The following is a 24,613-nucleotide window of genomic DNA, read 5'->3' as shown; positions in this document are numbered from 1 at the left end:
TCTCTACTGACTGATTGGCTGAATATGCATCCCCAAATGCATCAAATGGCTTGTGGTCTGTAAGATGCAAATAGTCTGCCATGTGTTCTAAGAAAGGTGTTGGAACCATTTAATCCCTTACACAAAGAATCTGGGGAATCTCATGTACCACCACCTCCTGACATCCCAAGAATCCACCAGAAAATGATTTCTGGCTTTTATGAAGGTGTATACAACTTTTACAGACAGGGCCAGCTCAGAGCCCTCCTAAACCATGAATGGCTTGTGAGATACAAAAGGTCTGGGCTCGCTCATTAAGGCTGGTTTGCTTACTCAAGCTTCTGCTCATTGTCAGCCAGCCTGTTGTGGTTTGCCCCATAGTCTGCATCCAGTCAGTGTGCTGGCCATTCACTCATTGATCTAGGCATCCAGTCATCCATCCACCCACCTATCTATCCACCCACCCATCCAATAGAGAGCCTACTACGTGCTGGACTTTATTTTCACATTGGAGACAAAACAGATGGTAACGTTAGGAAGCTTGGAGCTTCCAGGGATGGTGTTAAGTAGGACTCCCGGGAGTTCTCAAGCCCCCGAAAATTAATGTCGGGCACCTGGTTGAGCATGTACCCCATCCTTCAACTCTCTTCCTGCTTTGCTCCTTCCAGCTGGTGCTAATAAGCAGTGACTCTTGGGTCCCAAGTCTGCACGTAGGAAAGTCCAGGCAAGTGTGAGGATGGGGAATGGCAGAAGTAAACAGGAATATCACGGCTAGTAGAATAGGAAAGACAGCCCAGCAAATAACCAGGTGACCCTAGCGTGGCCAGAACGTGTTTCCAAGTTGCCGCATCCATTCTCTTTTGGGGAGAGTGAGGTCAGATGCTGCGAGGCAGGGAGGGCTAAGTTCCGCGCCTGGACATAGCAGCTCCGCTGGTTTGGTGCGCGGGGCTCGGCTTTCCACGCACGCGAGAGGGCTGCGGGGCTGGAGGCGGCGGCGGGGCGCGGGGCGGCGCGACGGGGGCGCGCGGCGGGAGGGGCTGTGCGCGGCGCGGCCACCGAGCGCGCGCCCGGCCGGGCTCTGCGCCGGGTCCCCCAGCCGCGGGCCGCCACTGGGCATTCCCTCACAGGACCATGGCTGCTGACAGTAAGTGCGCTCCGGCCGCCGAGGCCCGGGGTAGGCAGGCCGCGGGGCCCATGGGTGGGAAGTTCCCAGCTTTCAGTGGCCTGCCTTTGTGCCGGGCTCGCGGGAGCAGCTTCCGGGGTTCCCCGTTTCCCCCAGACGGGCCCTTGCCCCTCTGTGCATCACCTTTGTGCCTGTCAGGACTTTGGGAGACGCAGGTGGCCCTGGCGGCCCGCCTCAGGAGGGATGTGTCAGAACGGCGTGCACCGGCGGCGGGCGCTAGGTGGAAAGGGCCCTTTGAATAACGTGGGGCAATGGGGTCTGCCATCGCAGCCCGTGGAGGCAGTGCCGCAGGTCCAGAGCCAGCCATTAGGGGAAGGCGTCGCGAGCCCTTGGCGCTGTGCATGTAGGATTCGCCTCGAGTGCTGGGCCAGCTTTGCGCACCTGCCTTCTGGGCATAAGGGTGGCTTACACTGCTCCACTGCCCAGTGCCCTCACCTGGGCCATACTCCCCGCCGGCAGGGGAGGGCTGGCCTGAGACGACGTCTGGTTATGATGCACAGTGAATGAGATGTAGCGCAGGAAACGTCATGTTAAAACTACTGAATGAAGGTGTTGGAAGGTGCTGGGTTGGCCTGCCTTGGGCATCTCAGCACCACTGCTTATTGGCTCAATGTTTTGGGAAAGGAAATCACGTCCATGAAATCCCGTGAAGTTAGATGTATCTGGATCTAGATACATGTTAGTGGAACTTCGAAGAGACTTAGTGTAAAACCACTAAGTCACACCTGCCCCATACCTAGCATGTAGGAATGCTGTGTTCCAAGCCCCTGCCCTGAGCGCTAGGCCTGGAACATTCTAGGGGCTTTTCAAATATTTGAATGAATGAATGGTGTACTGATTAGAGAAGCCCCAGGCATTTTGGAGTGGGGAGAAGGGACAAAGATGGGAAGATGGGAACCAAAATTTCTGCAATAATTTATTATCTTTTAAAGAAACCATTATCCCAGCTAAGAAGATGGTTTTGATATGGTGCAGAGAGCATGGGTCTTTGTTGTCAAATAAACCTGTATTTTATAACTCTGGCATTCACTAGAAGTGGGACCATGTCAAGTGTCCTCGGTTTCTTTATCTTTAAAGTCAAGACAAGGCTGTCAATTCTCTTGCAATTTTGGGCAGAGTTGGTTCTCAGAAAAGAGTGGTTCCTCTCTCCCTCTTTCTTTGCTGTCATTGTATGTGTGTAGGTACCAACTGGCCTGTCCCTCCTTTTAAATAAACAAATATAGATCAGGTATTTACAATAAAATCAGTTCATCCAGGCCAAGCCACCCTTTTTCTCAGTCCTGCTCATTTATTAAAATTTGGTTTGGTTCATTTTTTTTTTTTTTGTCTAGGAAAATAAATTATGGGTTTAGGCTTTTATTAACACAGTAAGACTCAATAAAGTGGGAGAAAGTTAGATTTGACGTTATTCTTGCATTTCTTAAGAAGAACAAAGGCTAAGGGGTTCCGAGAATCTACAGGCAATTTGTGCATCACACAATGGCAGTGTGATGGTGCTCTATTTAGTTTCTTGTGTTTTGAATAAAGATGATATATATGGTATCCTAAATAAATAAATAAATTAACTGGTGATGCTTCTCTCCCAATTTATTCAGATAAATGTTTCTTCTACTTCCTTACATGGTATGTTCAACTCTGACAGAAGAATCAAACTTTATCCCATTGATTTTGTTTATGGAAAAATTATGATGATATTTGACCAGGTTAACTCTTGAGCTGATTTTACATGCAATCTCAATTGTGCTCATTCTCAGCTGGGATGAGGCCAGAATACCGAGAAGTTTTCAGAGGGCAGAGGATTTTTTTTTTTTTTTTTTTTTTTGGTCTTTGTTCTTCTTTAAAAGTAATGTGAGAGACTTCCCTATGTGTCCCTTCTATGGAAAAATTCCCCCTAGAGCCTAAGTAAGTTTGCAGCTTCAAGTCCCACAGCCCTCACAGAGGTTATCCTGTGAAACTGGAGCCCAGGGCTCCTTCTGGGCATATTGTTCTTCTTTGATTAGCTGTGGTTCTCAGCCCTGGCTGCATATTAGAATTAGCCCAAGAGTATTGAAAAATACTTGGGCATCAGTATTTTTTTTTTTCTTTTTTTTAGGGTCTCAGACTTTAATGTTTATCAGAATCATGTGGAGGGCTCATTACAACACAGGTTGCTGGGCCCCACCCCCAGAATTCCTGGTATAGTAAATCTGGGATGGGACGGAGTTTATATTTCTCACAAGTTCCCAGGTGATTGATGTTGGCACTACTGATCTGGGACCCTGCTTTGCGAACCACTTCTTTAAAGCATCCACACATGACTCTAACAAGTAGCCAGGGTTGAAAAGTGTTGAATCAGGTAATGCAATATTGTAAAAAATGTTTTTGTCTTCTCTCCTGCTTATAGTGGTTTACCTATCTCTTCATATTACTTCATAGAGCACTGGTTGGATAAAAACGTGCTCCCTCTCCTTCTCACCTCCTCAGGTGAAGGAATAATGGGTGAGAAGCAGGTAGTACCCCAGTGTGGAAATCACTTCTTCAGCAGTCCTGACATGTCACAGTGCTGCAGCACAGTGGCCTCATTGAGATATGTCTACCTGGGCACAGTGTTGCCTGAGGGATATAGCTGCCCGCTTTTCCCATTTTTCTTCCCCCCAAAATTTACCCCTGAGGAAAAAATTGATTCTGATCTGTGGCAAAATCCAAATGCTCTATACTGGTCATTTCTAGAAGGATCTTCTTTATGAATGTGATATGTAAATGTACCTAAAATACAGAGATATTTTTCAAATATTAAGCTGGCAACTGATAATGTTTGCAAAAAGAATATAGCAAAATAGAAAGAAAATGTCCTTGTGTCCAGATAGCATGCTAAGGACAGATTCCAGAGGAGATATGGGGAACTTGAGAGTCTCAATTAGATTTTCAGTGAGTTATCATGAAATGGTAAGGAACTATGAGATATTTTTATTTGGATAACTCAGGTTTATACGATCTTTAAGATGTTGAAAAAGGCAAGAGAGTAGCAGAGGGGGAGAAAACCCTGTGAGCATGAGCAGTCTTTGTTACATAAAACGGTGGTGCTTAGGTACTTAAACTATGTCTTATGATTTCTTCAGTAACAAGTATTCCAGATAATTTTGTGTTTTTAATAGTAGCGCAGTATTTTTCTCTTTTCTTCCATTTATGGCATTTGTTGCATTATTAATACTTCTCTTTTGGGGTTTTATTTTGGAAGTCACTTTAGTCTGTTTACAAGAATGCTTTCTCAGGAACAGCCTGGCATGTTTAAGCGATGTTGGAAATATGTAACTACATTATGCTCCAGAAATCTTAGGCAGTTCGTGGATAGATGAGTCTTGGGGGCTGTGGTTGATGAGCATTTGTTATCAAAAAGGAAACATCTAGTTTTTCCTGGTCTACTGATTGATCTTGTCCCATTTTTGCCTGGTCCATCACAGGCTGATTGATATTACTCCACAGGGAACCTTCAAGATCAGCCACCACTTTCCTTCTACCTACTCATCAGCAATCTTCAGTCTCCTTTCCCCCCATCCTACCTACTCCATCAACTATTTCTACTCTGTGCTCAGTCCTGAGGGAATGTGAGGATGGGAGTGAAGGGGAGGGAAAAATCTACATAGGACCTCAGCAGGTAAAGATTAGGGACTTTTGCTACCAGTTACTTGAGATGTCCAGAATTTAGGATATTTAGTATTTAAAATAAAACTGAATTTGACTTAAAATGGGCTCAAATTCTTGAGTAAAATTATTTCCAATCATAGCAATTATTGAAAATCTTTCAAATGATGCCAACTTAAAAATATAGTTGGACTAATAAAGTTAGAAAATTACCACTTGGCAAACATCAGAGTAATAATTGATTCAAGCAGGAATCATCCATAGATGCTAAACTACTGTGTGGAAATTTGAAGAGGAACAGAATATTTTCATCTTAAAGAATTTCCCCATGGATTACTTATTAATTGCAATGGGGAAAATGGTAATTTTACAGTGGAGAAACCTGGTGTACACTGCTTAACCAAATAATCATAGTTATCGTCAACAAACTGACATCATGTTCTTCCTGATATGAAGCACGGAGAAAAACACATCACTTATTGTGTCAAAAAGTATAATAGTGAAGAAATACCAGACAAACCCAAATTGAGAGACATTCTAAAAAAGTCAATGTCATGAAAGATGAATGAGTCACTGTTCCAGATTGAAGGAGATTAAAGAGCCATGACAAAGAAATGAAATATATGATTTTGGATCAGATATTAGATTGGGAAAAATGCTACAAAGGACAGTTTTGTAATAATTGGTGAAATTTGAATATGGATTGTGAATTAGATAAGAGCATTTTATTAAATTTCCTAAATTTGATATTTATGTCTCAATTTGAAAAGTAATGTCTTTCTTCTTAGGGGAAACATGCTGAATTATTTAGGGGTAAAGGGGCATGATGTATGCAATTAAATCTCAAATGGTTTAAGAAAAAAATGTATATATGTGTGTGTGTATAAGAAAGAAAGAGTTAAAGAGAATGAGGCAAAATGTTAGTATTTGGTGTATCTAGGCATTCCTTATACTATTCTTTCAACTCTTCTGCAAATTTGAAAAAAAAATAACAAAACTCAAAAAGCATATAAATGACAGGGCTAGGATGCCAATCTGTATATTTCAGGCTTATGGTCTAATACAATTGAGTTTTAGTTTTTGAATGAACTAATGTTGAAAGTTTCCTAATTCTGGTGTGAGATGATAACATTAACTAAATTTTTTATTGTGGAAAATACGTATGAAAGAAGAGACAATAGTATAAATGAACCCCCATATAACCAGGGCACCCAGCTTTAACAATTGTCGGTATTTTGCCAATCTTGTTGCACCTATTGTTCCACCCCACTTGACTTAATTTGGAGAGTATTTTGAAAGAAAATCTAAGACATCATGTTATTTTAATCCTTGATGCTTCAGTGTGCATCTGTGAACATGTTTCCCTTTACCCTAGTCTCATGCTGATATCACACTTAAAAAAAGTAACAATTCTGTAATATGAAGATGATATTGTTTAAACATTGTTAGTGTTATAAAATAGCAACTAGAGTTCTGAGAAATACATTGATTTGACATGTATGGGTTGTGCACTTGTTTGAAGTTTGAAAAGCTGACTAAGCCTGGGTAATTATAAACAATGTAGAAGAAAAGCTCTGAGAAGCTGCATGCTCTTGTTTTGTTTTCTAAATTCCTCCTCTTTTTTTTTTTTTGAAACAACTCAATTGTAGAAAGAAACATAAAGTTGGGTGTGGAGACAATATACTGGGCTGATTTCCTCATTTGATATTATCCTGAAGAAAAATTTTTGAAAGTAAGTCCGAATGACTACTTTCATACTATTTGAGTAGAATTCTATGTTTTAATTTCAATGTGGCATCTTTGAATTGGGAAACTTAGTGAACCTTTTTCTTGGCACTCCTGTCTTTCTAAAAGTACATAAAAATTGGTCTATATGTTTTGTAATAGAAATGGGCCAGATATCTTGAGGGAAGTAAACTTCCTCCTGAGTATGGTAGATCTGGATGATATTTGTTCATTTAGGTCACTAAGATACCATTTAGTAATTAATTACTGTTATTTAGCATTATGGATGGATAAAAAGATGCCCATTATGCCACTTAACAATGATTACCTGTACATTAAAATCATGATAAAACCCTCAACAGCTCTTTCTAGCAGATTATGGATGTACCTGATGTACATATGGCAAATAAAATTTCTTATGCACAGCTATCATCCTTCTATTAGGAATTATGCAAGTTTGATTTTAGGTAGTCTAAATTTATGGATGGACACCATTTACTATAGAGTTGATTTTTTTTTCTTGCCAGAGTGTAGTATTCTTGAGGGTTCTAATTTTAGGAATGCAATAAGTCACATTTTATAGTTTGACTAATGGAGCAAAGGTTAAGAGACATAAAGTGATTTTTATCCATCCTATATGAAAATTCTTCCAGCTCATATATTTAGGTCAAGAGTATCCTAAACGTAATCTATTACCAATCACAATTAGGTTTTCAGTTGGCTTAGATCAATAGAAATTTCCAAAGGTTGATTAACTTATTGTGGTATGATGGAAGAGAGCATAAATTTAGTTTCAGAGGTGCCCAAGATTTGAACTCTGGGCCTGCCACTCACTGGCTGTGTAACCTTGGATAAATTGTTTAAATTTTTCCAAGACTTGGGTTTATTTATTGCACTCTGAGGAGTTGGGAAAATTAAGTGAGATCGTGCAAAGTTCCTGGCACATAGCAGGCATTAAACAAATATTTGTCCCTGACCTCTATAAGATCTTCCTCATAGTGTGTACCTCATATTATACAAACAATCTGACATTCGGAATTTGGGTGCCCACTCATTGATTCCATTTTTCTTTGTGAGGAATATAAAATTAAGGCCAAATGAGTCTTGGAAATGTGAGACTCCACAGAAGAGGACTGAGGACCAAAGGTGTAGAACTCAGATTTTAAATGGAAATATTAATCATTAAGTTTTCTTCCCCAATGCTTACTGTTTTGCAAGTGTGTGCAAATACACACATCTTAATAGCCTTGGGAGATTTCATGGAGGGACGATAATAGCTCTCTGTTGTCACTGATGGTAAACCTTCTATTGAATATCCAAGAGGACTCTGGGCGCCTCTCTGATGACTCATCCTTTGTGATCTCTTTGGGCTGTGTGATCTGCCCCTCTCTTGGGTATGACTGATAGGTGGCTATAGCATTAGGTATGGATGTCGCTTCAGGATGTCTCCTTAGAGTTGGGTACTTTCTTTGCGGTCTTATAAAAGTCTGTCCAGTGATGTTTATCAGTCTGAGGAAATTTCTGGTTACCTCATTAATGAGCTTTAAAAAAGTTTAATCTTCTAGTTAATGCCCATACATAAATAACCCAGTCTGCCTGGTGTCTTCGCTGGTCCTCACCTTGGCCGTCCAAGCTTATCTGTGTCTCAGGCTTCTGCCATGGTTGGCCCTCCCACTTCCCATCTTAACATTCCCTGTTTCTCTCACTTCCCAGCTCATGCTCTAACTCTCCATCCCTTCTAGTCTGCATTTCCTTTGGTTTCACCATTCTTTGGAGTTTTGGCTGAGACACATGGGCTCTATAAATTTCAGATTTGTAGCTGCCTTCAACATGCCCTCCCCAGCTTCTCCATGGGGAGAAGATTAGAAGATAACCCTTTACCCTTTATCAACCCCTACAATCATTTTCCTCACATTTTTTGAGGTACATTATGGTATCTTTCCTAACATAAAATCAATCATTAGCCTACAGTGATTAAAGCTAGTGATAACTATAATCATAATTATAGTCATAAGGGTTACTTTTCTTTGGGTTCCCCCAGTACTTGTTATCTATTGCTGCATAACAAATTACCACAAACTTAGTAGCTTAAAACAACACACATTTATTATCTCACAGCTTCTTCAGGTCAGGCGTCTGGACATAGATACTGTGAGTCAGGAGTGCAGGGCTGCAGTCAGGGTGTCAGCCAGAGCTGGGTTCTCATCTGAAGGCTCGACTGGGAAGGATCTGCTTCCAAGCTCACATGGTGTTGACAGGACCATGTCAGCCTTTGCAGGCTGATGAAATGAGGCTTTAGTTTCTTGCTGGTTGCTGACCAGAGGCTGTCCTCCAGTTCTTCAACATATAAACTCCCAAGTATGGCCACTTATTTCATCAAAGCCAGCAAGAAAGAGAGTCTCCTAACAAAATGGATGTTTTAATATTATGTAATATAATCACAGATCTGATATCCCATTGCTGATATACCTTTTCTATATTCTGTTTGTTAGAGATAATTCACACATCCTGTCCATATTCAAGGAGGAGGAAACTAATCAAGGGTGTGGGCTAGTAGGTGGGGATTGTTGGAGGCCATCTTAGAGTCTGTCTGTCACCCTCCATAAAACTTTTAGTATCTACTTCTTCAATTAGATTTTTAATTGGACTATCACAGTCCTCTTTTAAGCTTTAGATAACATTGATATGGTAAAGCCTGAAATGATAATTGCCTTGGTCAGAAAATAAATTGCTTTCCACCTTCCTACCTGAGACCCACTGCACTATAAGAATGATGGTGGTAGAAGGGGGGATGGGGAGGGTAAGATTTGGTGCTTGAGCTGTTATTGGGAAAGACATGTCTGAATGAGATTCTCAGTGGGGAGCTTTACATAAACAAAGGACAACAGACTTCTTGAATTAATTTTATGAAACTTTTTTTTTTTTTACAAATTTATAAAAATTAAAACACTCAAAGAGTCTCATTTTTGGAAAACTAGAAAAATATAGGAAGTCAGGATGAATATGAAATGAAGGTTGAAAATAGGTAAAGTGCACAGTGCTAGAGAAATGAGGGAGGCAAGTACAGTATCAAAAAGAAGCTGCTTTCTCATGGGAGCAAATGGATTTTATCAAACTGCCTTACCAATGTGTGAGGTGCTATATGGGGACAGAATGTTATTTAAAGTTTTAAGGCTTTATGTGCTTGTGTTTTATACTTTTTAAAATGATTTTATCCATTTCAAACTCTTGTTCTTGACTTATTACGAAGATGACAGACACCTGGTATGCTGGTTTGGATGTATTATGTCCCAAAAACGCCATTATCTTTGATGCAGTCTTGTGTGGGCAGGAAACGTATTGGTGTTGATTGGGTTGGAGACTTTTGATTGGATGTTTCTGTGAAGATGTGATCACTCAACTGTGGGTGAGATCTTTCACTTGATAATTTCCATGGAGGTGTGGCCCCACCCATTCAGCATGGGCCTTGATTGGTTTACTGGAGCACTATATAAGCTCAGACAGAAGGAGCAAGCTTGCTACAGAGGGACACTTTGAAGAATGCACAGGAACTGAGAGAGGAACTGCAGTTTACAGAGACATTTTGGAGATGACCTTTGAAAGCAGACTTTTGCTCCGGAGAAGCTAAGAGAGGACAAACACCCCAAGAGCAACGGAGAGTGACATTTTGGAGAGAAGCTGAAGCCTAGAGAGGAATGTCCTAGGAGAAAGCCATTTCGAAACCAGAACTCTGGAGCAGACACCAGCCACGTGCCTTCCCAGCTATCAAGAGGTTTTCCAGACACCACTGGCCACCCTCCAGTGAAGGTACTCGATTGTTGATTCGTTACCTTGGACACTTTATGGCCTTAAGACTGTAACTGTGTAACCAAATAAACCCCCTTTTATAAAAGCCAGTCCATTTCTGGTATTTTGCATTCTGGCAGCATTAGCAAACTAGAACACCTGGAAACTGGACAATTCCTGATTCAAACTGCTGATCGCATTCTTGCTTTAAAATTATTGACTTACATTTAGAGTTTAGAATGTGAAACTATCCTGAAGCAGTGTGTTTAATGGAAAATACTCATTGTAATTACATGTCAATTTCTTGAAAATCTGAACACCTTGCTTTTGGTTGCTACCTATCACTTGAAAGCTATTCTGTAGTAAAAAGAAATGCAACCAGAGACTTTAGCTAATTGTAATCAACATAAGACGATCCTGGGGACTAGTCTTTATAAATTGAGTTGTGTCCTGGAGATAAGCATTTCCATTTTTATCCAATAAAATTGGGCTATATAAAATGAACAGAAAGAGAGAGGCTGAAATTGTTTTCTTAAAAGTTAAAAAGGGTCCTTTCCTCCATTGGGGTGCAAATCATATGCTATGTTTTCTTTGAAGTCTTTATTACTCTTCCAAATAGAATCCATCACTAATTTTACCTATACCTCTTAAACTTTTCTTTTTTTTTTGGTGTTTCTTTTTAGCCCATATGCTGCTTGAAGGAAAGATCTTCTTTTAGTGCTATTCCCTCAACTTTGTTGTTCTAAGCATGGTGGCTGGCACAGCAAATCTATTTCTCTACTGTGAGGCTCCTCTGTTTCCTGGATCTCATTCTTTACTCCAGTGATTCTCAAAGTGTGGATCAAGGAATTTAGGGGCAAGGATCGTCCCTAAGGTTTCCAGAGAGTCTGCATGGTCAAACTATTTTCATTATAATACTAAGATTTTATTTGTCTTTCAATTCTCATCCTCTTGGGTGTGCATCAGAGTTTGCAGAGAGCACATGAGGAGTGACAGCTTCATCACATTGTCACTAATTGAATGTGTGCTGTTTGAAAAAATGTCTCAATTTTAATTTTGATTATGATAATACTTGATAAATAAAACTTATAAAAGCTAAAGTTCTTTGGGGTTCTTAAATTTTCAAAGTGTAAAAGGACCCTCAGACCAAAAAGTTTGAGAACCACTACCTTATTCTGTCATAGGCTATGCCCTTGTTTTGCTGGAACACATCCTCCATTAGCTTCTTGAAAAAGGATGTATGATCATTGGTTGTCTCTTCACACTTGAGAGTGAGACATTAAAACGGTTGCTGGTAAGAGCAGGGTTTTGAGTTTCATTTTAGGGTGATTATTCAGGGGTCCTGCCATTTCATTGTGAACCTCCAGCTCTTAGTACATGTAGATATTTTTTCTGGGAGCAGTCATTCTCTCTAGAGAAGAATACACTAGGTTCCTGTCTTGGCTATTTCTCTCTCTCTCTCTCTCTCTCTCTTTCTCTTCCCCTCTGTGCAAGCACTCATGCACATAAGCCTTCCTGTCATCCTTTCTGGGAGTCCAGGAGGTGAAAAGGACCAGCAATCTTTATATGGGCATTTCCTGAATAACCCGATTCAGTACAGAAGCTCATCCTTGCCCTCAGGTGTGACTGTTTCCCAATTCCAGAGCCACTCTGGTTTAGTTTCTCCAGATATTAAACAGTGGTTGCTTGCTGACTTAGGGAATAGTCCCTTGGCTTTATTAGTGAAGGTGGAATGTTACAGAGGTTTAGCTCTCTATACATACTTTCAACCAATTCTCCTGTCTTCAACTCTAAACCTTCTCCACTTTCTGAGGTAACAGGTGTATACAATTCTTGAGCCTTTCTGGGATTCTTTAGCATGAATCAGCTTGCTTATTGTGGCATCTCCTTATGTAGACACATTGCAGAGTGGAGAAAGATGAATGAGACAGTTTTTAGCTATCTCCTTCCCACATTCTAAAAATTTGTTGATCTTCCTCATCTACTATTGTTTCTCTCTTGCTCTTTTTGTCTATGTTGGTTTTTACCTTAAAAAATTATTTTCTTTGTTTCAGTGAGGTGAGGGAATGGATATAAATGCATGTATTCAATCTGCCATTTTACACTGGAAATGAGTCATTGATAGACTCATAATATATTTTTTGTAACTCTCTTTTCCCTTCTTCTGGATTATTTGCACATTTTTTTAGTATTCTGTTCTAATTTGTCTACTGCATATCTTATGTAGTTTTTAAAGTGTTTGCTCCTGGAATTACAGTATACATCCTTAACTTTTCACAGCCTATTTAGAATCAGTATTTTACCACTTTCGTGGAATATAGAGCTCTTACCACCTTATCAGTTCTTTACCCTCTGCACTGTATTTTGTAGTCTTATATATTATATCTACATCTATCAAAAACCTCATAAGATAATGCTCTACTGTTTTTCAAAAATGAAACAATTTAAAAGAACTCAAAAGGAGAGTAGTCTATTATGTTTACACAGATATTTACCTTTTCTGTTGCTCCTCTTTGATCCCTCTGGTATCATTTCCCTTCTCTGTGGACAACTTCCTTTTGCAATTCTTTTAGAGCAGGTGTGCTGGCAACAAGTTCTCTTAGTGTTTCTTCATTTGAGAATGTCTTGAATTTCCCTTCATTCCTGAAGGATATTTCCACTGGATTTAGGGTTCTGATCTGATTTGACAGTTCTTTTATTCAGCATGTGAAAATGTGTCACTTCCTTCTAGCATCTGTGATTTTAGATGAAAAATCTCCTGTCATTCCAATCGTAATTCCCTGTGGGCAATGCTTCATTTCTCCCTGGCTGCTTTCAAGATTATTTCTTGTCTTTTTTTAGTTTTCAGGAACTTAATTGTGTTATGTCTTGTGTGGATTTTTTTTTTTTTTTTTTTTTGGTTTACCCTGTTTGAGATTTACCCAGCTTCTTTTTTTATATTTATATATTTTTTATTGAGATTGTTCACATACCATACAACTATCCAAAGATCCAAAGTGTACAATCAATTGCCCATGGTACCATCATACAGCTGTGCATCCATCAACACAATTAATGTTTTTTTTCAATTTTTAGAACATTTTCATTACTCCAGAAAAGAAATAAAGACAAAAATGGAACTCAAATCCTCCCATATCCTTAACCATGTCCCCCTCCATTATTGATTCATAGTTTTGGTATAGTACATCTGTTACAGTTGAAAGAATGTTAAAATACTACTAACTGTAGTATATAGTTTGCAATAGGTATATATATTTTTTCCTATATGCCTCTCTATTATTAACTTCTTTATAGTGTCATCCATTTGTTCTAGTTCGTGAGAGAGATTTCTAATATTTGTAAAGTTAATCACGGACATTGTCCACCACAAGATTCACTGTTTTATACATTCCCATCTTTTAACCTCCAACTTTCCTTCTGGTGACATACTTGACTCTGAGCTTACCCTTTCCACCAGCTTCACACACCGTTCAGCACTGTTAGTTATTCTCACAACATAGTACCATCACCCCTATCCATTTCCAAATGTTTAAGTTCACCCTAGTTGAACATTCTTCTCATAATAAGCAAACACTCCCCATCCTTTAGCCTCATTCTATATCCCGGTAACTTATATTTTATGTCTATGAGCTTACATATTATGATTAGTTCATATCAGTGAGACACTGCAATATTTGCCTATATGTGCCTTATTCACTCAGTATAGTACCCTCAAGGTTTCTTCATCAACCCATTTCTTTTAAGACAGTTTTGTTCACGCATCTTACCCACTCCCCCATATGCGTTTAGCTTTGGTATATTGCCTTTGTTACATTGAAGGAAGCATAATACAATGTTTCCTTAAATTGTAGTCTCTAGTTTACACTGATTATATTTTCCTCCCAATTCCACCCTATTTTTGACAACTTGCAATGTTGACATTCATTTGTTCTACCTCTTGTGAAAACATTTGTACCTTTTATTCCAGTCGTTGAGCACCCTAGGTTTCCCTGAGTTACATAGTCCCAGTCTTTATCCTTTGTCTTTTGTTCTGGTGTCCCACATGGTCCCAACCTTCCTCTTTCAACCATACTCACAGTCATCTTTGTTCAGTGTACTTACATTGCTGTGCTACTATCTCCCAAGATTGTTTTCCAGACCTCTCACTCCTGTCTTTTCCTTTCTGTCTGCAGTGCTTCCTTTAGTGTTTCCTGTAGAGCAGGTATCTTATTCACAAACTCTGTCATTGTCTGTTTGTCAGAGAATATTTTAAGCTCTCCCTCATATTTGAAGGACAGTTTTGCCAGATATAGGATTCTTTGTCGGTGGTTTTTCTCTTTCGGTATCTTAAATATATCACTCCACTTCCTTTTTGCCTCCATGGTTTCTATTGAGAAATCCACACATAGTCTTATCAAGCTTCCTTTGTATGTGATGGATCGCTTTTCTCTTGCTGCTTTCAGGATTCTCTTTTTATCTTTGACATTTGATAATCTGATTATCAAGTGTCTTGGCATAGGCCTATTCAGATCTATTCTGTTTGGGATATGCTGTGCTTCTTGGATCCATAATTTTATGTCTTTCATAAGAGATGGGAAATTTTCATTGATTATTTCCTCTATTATTGCTTCTGCCCCTTTTCCCTTCTCTTCTCCTTCTAGGACACCAATGACATGCACATTCCTGCATTTTGTTTTGTCTTTAACTTCCTGGAGATGTTGCTTATATTTTTCTATTCTTTTCTCTATCTGTTCTTTTGTGTGTAGGCTTTCAGTTTCCTTGTTCTCCAGTTCCTAACTGTTTTCTTCTGCCGCTTGAGATCTGTTGTTGTATGTTTCCATTGTGTCTTTCATCTCTTGTGTTGTGGCTTTCATTTCCATAGATTTTGCCAGTTGGTTTTTCGAACTTTCAATTTCTACCTCATGTACGCCCAGTGTTTTCATTATATGATTCATCTCTTTTATCATATCTTCCCTAAACTTTTTGAATTGACTTATTATTAGTTATTTCAATTCCTGTATCTCAGTTGAAGTGCAAGTTTGTTCCTTTGACTGGGCCATAACTTCGTTTTTCTTAGTGTAGGTTGTAGTTTGTAGTTTTCTGTTGTCTAGGCATGGTTTCCTTGGTTACCCCAATCAGGTTTTCCCAGATGAGAATGGGTTCAGGTCTTGGAAGGAAGAAATATTAAGTATCCAGTTTCCCTGAGGGTGTGTCTTAGAAAATTGGTACACCTTGTGATGCCTCAGGTCACTGTGCTCTTCTGACCAGCAGGTGGCGCCTGTCAGCCTGTAACTCGAGACTGGTGTAAGGAGGTGTGGCCCATGGCTGTTTTCCTGTAGGCTCTGGGGTCTCATTCTGAATGGAAGGTGGGTAGTAGAGCTGGGCCACATCCCTTTCCTCTTAGGGAAGATAAGCCCCTAGGGAGAGGTCATTCACATTTCAATGGTCTCTCTCTGCCTGTGCTATCTCCATCCCTGTCTGTGTCAGAGCACTGGGAACTGAAAATGGTTGAGGCTTTCTCCACTGAGCTGAAACAGGGACAGAAAGCCCCCTTCAGGGCCCATCTGTGGCCACCCTCTGGCTCTCCAAGGTCAGTCATCACCCAAAGCCTCTGTCTGCTAGTTGGGGATTTGTGGCTCCTAGCAAGCAGTCCATGCTTAATTAAAACTGCAGTTGGAGCTCAGCTGAGCTATATTCGCTTGCCAGGAGAGTGCTGCTCTCTAGCATCACGAGGCTTTGTAGCTCGGGCCGTGGGGGCAGGGGGCTCCTGGCTTGGATCCACAGTTTTTACTTACAGATTTTATGCTGCGATCTTGGGCATTCCTCCCAATTCATGTAGGTGTATGATGAGTGGATGGTCACTTTTGTCCCCCTGCAGTTATTATGGATTATTTACTAGTAGCTTCTGGTTGTTTATTAGTCATTCCAGGAGGACTAACTAGCTTCCACTCCTCTCTATGCTGCCATCTTAGATCCTCCTCCTTTATTCAGCTTCTTGAATCTCTACATTTATATCTTTTTCCAAATTTGGAAAAATTTTAGCCATTATTTCTTCAACTTTTTTTTTTTTTTAGCTCTGCCTTCTTTATCCTTTCCTTCTGAGATTCTGTTGACATAAATATTATAGTTTTTGTTATTGTCACACAGCTCCCCAAGTTTCTGTTCACTTTTCTTTTTTTCAATCTCTTTTCTCTTTTGGTTCAGATGAGTAATTTCTATTGATGTATTTTCAAAGTTACTGATTCTTTCCTTTGTCATCTCCATTTTCTATTGAGCCTGTCCAGTGATACTTATTTCAGTTACTTCATTTTTCAGTTTTAATAATTCCAACATCTTCACTATTTTCCTGAGACTTTTGATTTTTCCATTTGTTTCAAGAATGTTTATAATTGCTTGTCAGAGCACTTTTATGATAGCTTTTTTAAAATACTTGACATATAATTCCAACATTTTTGTCATCTCTGAGTTGGTGTCTGTTGATTGTATTATTTGAGTTGAGATTTTCCTGTTTTTTTGGTATAATGAATGCTTTTGGATTATATTCTAGACATTTTGAGTACTATACAGTGAGATTCTGGTTCCTATTTAAGAATCCTATTTTTGGAGGCAGTCAAGCTGCTAAGGTTCAAAACTCATGTCCTCATCTACTTTTGTGGGCTATGGTTTGAATGTCAATTTGATTTTTAAAGCCTTTGCAGTTCTATTCTGGTCTGTCCTGATTGTGTGCTACCCATAGGCTAATTTTAAACCTGGGTGGTATTTGTCACCATAGTTCAGTTCTCAAAACTTTTGCTTTATTGATTCAAGTTGGTTTCATTCATGGACCACTTAGGATTCTGCTCAGGGTATCATACACGGATTTATAAGATTCTTTTATCCAGATACCTCTTCTCTATAATCTTCCCCTACCTCTAGTTGCGAGTGTGTGGATACTGCCTCATTACTGTCCTTTACTTAGTACAATGCAGGGTGGTTGATAGCACTTCTTACAATCTTCGTGGCTTCTGTGGTCTCCATGACAGTGGAGAGGGGAGGCGTGCTGCCACTATCCTAATGTTATCTTAGTGTAGGGCAGGCTGTTACCAAGGCTCCATCCAAGTGTCTACAGCACCTGGTGGGGAGGGGGAGGCATGCTGTCACAGCTTTGTTACTGCAGGATGTGGATGGCCAGCAGGGCCCTTGGTCTCCACAGTGCCTGGTGGGGAGGAAGAGGGATGTGGCTCTTTCTTTGGCTACACCTAGATTAGGGTGGATAGAGGCAAAAGGGTTTTACAGGGCTGCCCTCTTCCAAGCCATTTGGCTAGAGACAGTGGTTCTCAACTGGGGATGATTTTTCCCAGCCAGGTGACATTTGGCAATGTCTGAAGACATTTTTGATTGTCACAGCTGTGTGTATGTGTGTGTGTGTGTGTGGGAGGGGGGTTGTGTGCATGCTATTGGCATCTACTGGGGAAAAGGCCAGGGATGCTGCTAACCATCCTACAATGCCCAGAACAGGACCCACAATTAGAGAATTATCAAGCCCCAAATGTCAATAGTTCCAAAGTTGAGAAACCCTGAGCTACACACAGAGAGAGTCTGTGCCTATTTGTGTTTCCAGATTGCAGGCTTCTCTTGTGCTCAAACTAGGATGTATAGGATGCCAACCAACAAACAAACCTCCAACAAAACAACAAAAACACAAAACTCATGGAACTCACTGCCAGGTCATCCCTTGAGTCCCAATGTCCCTAGTCATTTCACCTTTTTTCCTTTAAGAGTCTTCTGATAGTTGCTTTATATATTTTGTAATTAGTAGAAAAAGTAGGGTAGAATGCACTTACCCCATTATGTCCAGACTGCAAGTCCCTTCAACATTTTAATGTATTAGTCTTTAGTCCTTTGGCATCTAGCCTTCATGAGAAATGTAATTTATAATTTATTTTTGGGTGATTTGTTTTTCCTTTCTGGGTGAGGTTAAGAGTTTCTCTTACTTTTCTGTAAAGTGTAACCACATGTGTCTAAGTATGAATTTCTTTGTTGTTGTTTTATTTTGTCTGGAAATTTTTTTTTTTTAATTTTTGATAAATAAAGTTAATACAAATAAAAAAAGAAAGAAAATACAAGTGGTTAAAATGGGAAATTTTACATTGTATATATGCTACCACAGTAAAATTAAAAAAAAAAAAAAACAGATTGAACTCTAATGGAAATTATGGACTTTAGTTAATAATATAATTATGATAATATTGGTTTATCAATTGTAGCACACTAATGAAAAATGTTAATAATAGAGAAAATTCTCTGAGGGGTGGGGAGGGGTATATGGATACTCTGTTAGGTATGGATTTTTAAAAAATTATTTTAATAAGACATTTCCAATCTTAATTCTCACCTCTCTCTTTAATTCTTGAATGTTCTTAGCCATTATCTCTTAGAATATTGCCTCTCCCTGGACTTCTCTTTTCTTTCCTTTTTAAACCTCTTAGACTGACATATTGAAGCTGTTCTTTCTGTGTTCTGCATCTCATTCATTCATTTTCTCAACCTTTCTCTGTTGCCTTCTGGGTAATTTCTCAGATTTGTCTTCTATCACGCTAATTCTTTTTGGTTAGGTCTGTTATTTAACCTATCCATAGTTTTTAATTTCAGTGATAATAGTTTTCATTTCTAAAATTTTTATTTGATTATTTTTTGGTGTCTGTCGCTTTCACATATTATCTTATTCCTTCATTGTGGTTTCTAAAGCATGCTTATTTTCTAGTCTATCAGATTCATCTATTGTTTTTAGATCTGGGAGTTTCATTATGGGGTCTGCTGATTCACCTTCATGATTGTTGTTTCCTTATGTGGTCTGTGATATTTATTTTTGCTAGTTCATTTTCAGTGAGGGTTTCCCATTGACCCAATACCTGAAAGTCCCATAAGCACAGAGCCACGAAGGAGTCTTTAAGGACAGATATTTTCATGCTGTGTTTGCTGGATCCCTAGGGATTATAGTGGTTTGGCCCACTTATTATATTTACTTTTCATCTCACGGTTCTTTAAGCTGTGCATGGAGAAAACTTACGGCCACTCAACCCTTATGCAAGACTAGAATTTGTCTTTTTCATGGGTACTTTTATATTCAGGGTATGGGATACTCAGCAAGTTTCTTTCTTCAGGCTTGAGAGCAGGCTATAGTCTTGTTTTCATTTCTAAGATTGTTCATCATGACTTTGGGCTTTACTCTGGCAGGAAGGTGGGGTGGATCCTCAAATTCTATTCTTCCTTGACTCATGGTCTCTATAAGCTCATAATCTTTTAAGTCTGAGACTAAAACCCCAGTCAACTGCCATAACTGTCTTTGATTTTATCTTTGTTTTTGGAATCTGGGGAATATTTATCACTTGGAGCTTACCTATATATTTAAATTTTGTTTATTGGTTATATACAGAATTTCCATATATTTGTATGGGAGGGTTGCATTCATATCAGCGCCGTATACCACATGGCCAGAAAGTCCCAAAATTACATTGGATGTAGAAAGATCCCATCCATACATCCAGCTGTATTGGCATATGAATAGTATTTAGTGCTCTGCTTTTTTCTCTCTTGAAATCATTTATTAAACACATTGCCATATTTCAATTACCAACTGGGTTGGTTTGTGTATATTATGTCCCCCAGAAAAAGCCATATTCTTTAATGTAGTCTTGTGGGGGCAGATGTATTAGTGTTGATTGGGTTGGAATCTTTGAATTAGGCTGTTTCCATGGAGATGTGACCCACCCAACTGTGCATGACACCTTTGATTAGGGTGTGACCTCTTGATTGAATGTTTCCATGGAAATGTGGCCCTGCCCATTCAGAGTGGGTCTTGATTAGTTCACTGGAGTCCTATAAAAAGAGCTCACAAATAGAGGGACCTCAGAGCAACTGAGAGTGACATTTTGAAGAGGAGCTGCAGCTAAGAGGGGACAAAATGCTGAAGAGAGACGTTTTGGAGAACCGCCATTTGAAACGTAACCTGGGAGCAAGTGGATGCCAGGCACGTGTCTTCCCAGCTAACAGAGGTTTTCTGGTTGCCAATGGCCATCCTCCAGTGAAGGTACCCTATTGTAGATGCCTTACCTTGGACACTTTATGGCCTTAAGACTGTAGCTTTGTAACCAAATAAACCCCCTTTATAAAAGCCAATCCATTTCTGGTGTTTTGCAAAATGGCAGCATTAGCAAACAAATACCAATTATAATACCTAAAAAGCTATATGGTGTTTCCTGTGTTAATATTTGATGGCATATAGCCTAGCATCCCCATAAGACTGGGATGTATTGGGTGATGCCTTTCTGTTTTCAGAGCACTTGTTTTAACCCTTAAGGTCTTAAAGAAATATATCTTTTATAAATTCTGATTTTTATCCCCATTTGATGATCCCCATTTCATATGAAGATATTGAGATTAAGAGAGATTGTTACATTATTTGCTATGATTAGACATTCTCAAGGAAGGAGGCAACGTGTTGATTTATATCTTTACAAATGGTAAAAACAGTTCATACCACGGTACTTTTTTTAAATGCAGTTTTATTGAGATATATTCACACACCATACAATCCATCTAAAGTATACAATCAGTGGCTCAAGTATCATCACATAGTTGTGCATTCATCGCCACAATCAATTTTAGAACATTTTCATTACTCCAAAATAAAGAAAAAAATAAAAATAAAAAGGAACACCCAAAACATCCCCTGTCATTTATCCCCCTATTATTTATATATGTATTTTTGTCTCTATTTTATTACTCATCTGCCCATATGCTGGATAAGGGGAGTATCAATCACAAGGTTTTCATAATCACATGGTCACATGATAAAAGCTATATAGTTATGCACTCATCATCAAGAATCAAGTCTACTGGATTACAGTTCAACAGATTCAGATATTTCCTTCTAGCTATTCTAATATTAAAGACTAAAAAGGACTATCTATGTAAAGCATAAGAATAACCTCCATAATGACCTCTCCACTCTATTTGAAATCTCTTTGCCACTGAAACATTATTTTGTTTTATTTCTTCTCCCTCTTTTTGTCAAAAAGTTATTCTTAATCCCATGATGCCAGGGCCAGGTTCATCCCTGGGAGTCATGCCCCATGTAGTGGGGAGGGTAGTGAGTTAATTTGCAGGTTGACTGAGAGAGAGAGGCCACATCTGAGCAATAAAAGAGGTTTTCTGGAAGTGACTCTTAGGATAATTATAAGTAGGCTTAGCTTCTCCTTTGCAGGAATAAGTTTCGTAAGGGCAAGCCCCAAGATCAAAGGCTTGACTTATTAAATTGGGTGTCCCTAAAGCTTGCAAGAATATCAGGAATTCTCCAGGTAGGAAAGTTTAATATTTCCACATTTTCTCCCAGTCCCTTAAGGGACCTTGCAAATACTTTTTTATTTTCTGCCCCAAATACTCTGGGACATATCTGAGTACATGTACTGTGTATGTACTTGAACAGAATAACAAATTCTCGTTCCCTGTTCTAGGTTCCATGTAATTATGTTGTTTAAATAAACCGACCATACAGGTTAAGTTAGTGTGCTACCGAGTATATAAATTTTATACCAAATAGACATCTCTTAAATAACAGTTAAGACTCAGGAATAGATGTGACTGCTGTTACACTCTAGGAACCTTTACAATAAGCCTTATTGAACATTCTATACTTCTGAATTGTCAATTGCCCAATTTCTGCCATGTTCTATCCCCTGATAACTTATTCTCTTGAATTCAATTCTCATCATTTGCTCATTGTAGTTAGTTTGTATTAGTGAGGCCTTACAATATTTGTCTTTTCATTTCTGGCTTATTTCACTCAACATACTGTCCTCAAGATTCATTCACCTAATTGCATGCCTCACAACTTCATTCCTTCTTGCAGCCACTCAGTATTCTGTTGTATGTATACACCACAGGTCATGCTTCCAGTCACTAGATGATGTTCCCTTAGGCCACCTGCATCCACTGAAATTCATGAATACTGCCGCAATAAACACCAGTGTGCAAATGCTTATTCATGTCCCTGCTTTCAGTTCTTCCAAGTATATACCGAATAACAGAGTTGCACGATCATATGACAACCCTATACTTAGCCTCCTGTGGAACCACCACACTGTTCTACTTCCCTACTTACAGTGATAGGTTTATCTCTCTCTCCACATCTGTTCCATCACTTGTATCTTTCTGTTTATTTTTTAAACAGTTTTATTCACACACCATGCAATCAGTCTTAAGTGAATAATCAGTAATTCCTGGTATAGTCACACAGTTATGTATTCACCACCACAATCTATATGAGAACATTTCCATTTCCTCCACAAAGAAAGAAGAGGAAAAAAATAAAAGAATAAAGAATAAAAAAAAGTAAAAATAAAAAGGAGAAATCACCACCATCACAACAAGAATCCCATACCCCTCTGTTATATCCCCCTCTATTGACATTTAGCTTTGGTATATTGCCTTCATTACAATTAATGGAAGAATATTACAATGTTACTGTTAAGTATAGACCCTAGTTTGCGTTGATTGTATTTTTCCAAAATAATATCCCATATTCAACACCTTTCAATGTTGACATTCACTTGTTCTCCCTCATGTAAGAACTTTCTTATATTTCTACATTTAATCACCGTCATTGTCAACTCTTTGTTTTGCTAAGTTACACAGTCCCAGTATTTATCTTCTACCTTTCCTTCTGGTGTCATACATTCCCCTAGCCTTGCTCTTCCAGCCATACTCATACTCAGCTTTGTTCAGTATCCTTACAATATTGTGTTACCATTAGATAGTATTGTGCTATCCATTTCTGGATCTTTACAATCAATCCTTTTGAGAATTCTGTACTACTTCAGCATCAAATGCCCAATCCCTACCCTCTATCTACCTCCTGATAACCTGTGTTCTCAATGTTAACTCTCAGTGTTTGCTCATTGTAGTTAGTTCATATTAATGAGACCATATAGTATTTGGTCTTTTGTTTCTGGCTAATTTTGCTCAACATAATGTCCTCAAGGTTCATCCATGTTGTTGCATGCATCATGACTTTATTCTGTCTTACAGCTGCATGGTATTCCATCGTATGTATATACCACAATTTGTTTACCCACTTGTCCATTGATGGATATTTGGGCTGTTTCCATCTCTTGGCATTTGTAAATAATGCCACTGTAAATATTAGTGTACAAATGTCTGTTCTTTTCTTAGCCTTCAGTTCCTTCGAGTATATACCTAGTAATGGGATTGCTGGATCATACGGCAATTCTATACTTAGCTTCCTGAGGAACAGCCATGCTGCTTTCCAGAGTGGTTGCACTATTCTGTATTCCCACCAACAGTGAATAAGTGTGCCTCATTTTCCACATCCTCTCCAACACTTGTAGTTTTCTGTTTTTTTGATAATGGCCATTCTAGTACGTGTGAGATGATATCTCATTGTGATTTTGATTTGCATTTCCCTGATAGCTAGTGAAGTTGAGTATCTTTTCATGGTTTTGAGCCATTTGTATTTCCTCTTTGGAAAAGTGTCTGTCCATGTCTTTTGCCCATTTTTTAATTGGGTTGTTTGTCTTTCTGCTGTTGAGTTGTAGGATCTCTTTATATATTCTGGATATTAAACTCTTATCTGATATATGGTTTCCCAATATTGTCTCCCATTGCGTAGGCTGCCTTTTTACTTTCCTGACAAAGTCCTTTGATGCATAAAGGTATTCAATTTTGAGGAGATTCCACTAAACTATTTCTTCATGTACTGCTCGTGCTTTGAGTGTAAGGTCTAGGAAACTACCTCCTTTCACAAGATCCTTAAGATATTAGCCTACATTTTCTTCTAAATTTTTATGTTCATAGCTCTAATGTTTAGGTCTTTGATCTGTTTTGAGTTAATTTTTGTATAAGGTATGAGATAGGGGTGCTCTTCATTTTTATGGATATGGATATCCAGTTCTCCCAGCACCATTTGTTAAAGAGGCCATAGCATGGTATTTTAAGTAGCACCGAGTAGTACTGTAATATGTAATACACTGACCTGCATTTTCATGCTATGAGATAGTACATTGTGAATGTTGTCTCATATATGGTGACTATTTTAACATTTATTTCTTCAATCCTTTTTTAATGGATATTTAGTTTTTTTGTAAGGTTGAAAATATGCTCTCATGAATATTCTTGAACTTATTTTTTTACACTGTTTTATTATTTATTTCTAGATGTAGAACTTCTGAGTCAAAGAATGTGGTCATTTAATATCTTAATGTTGCTAAATTTCCCTTCAGAAATATTGCACCAATTTGTACTTTGATCGGTAGTGTACGGATAATAAAATCTAACATAAAA

At 38.8% G+C, this 24,613-nt stretch overlaps 1 protein-coding gene across 1 annotated transcript in view; it reads left to right on the top strand.

Moving 5' to 3' along the window:
• Positions 1-1,056: 1,056 nt before the first annotated feature.
• The window catches only part of SYT16 (synaptotagmin 16), a 298,395-nt gene continuing 274,838 nt past the window's right edge, over positions 1,057-24,613 (top strand). The window contains exon 1 of the mRNA XM_037832578.1: positions 1,057-1,123. Within this exon, the coding sequence (XP_037688506.1) occupies positions 1,111-1,123 (13 nt within the window). The 5' untranslated portion in view covers positions 1,057-1,110. The remainder of the gene's footprint in view (positions 1,124-24,613) is intronic.

The sequence above is a fragment of the Choloepus didactylus genome, chromosome 4 (assembly GCF_015220235.1).
Source record: "Choloepus didactylus isolate mChoDid1 chromosome 4, mChoDid1.pri, whole genome shotgun sequence".
In the NCBI taxonomy this organism is placed as follows: Eukaryota; Metazoa; Chordata; class Mammalia; order Pilosa; family Megalonychidae; genus Choloepus; species Choloepus didactylus.
This window is presented reverse-complemented; position numbering and strand designations above follow the sequence as displayed.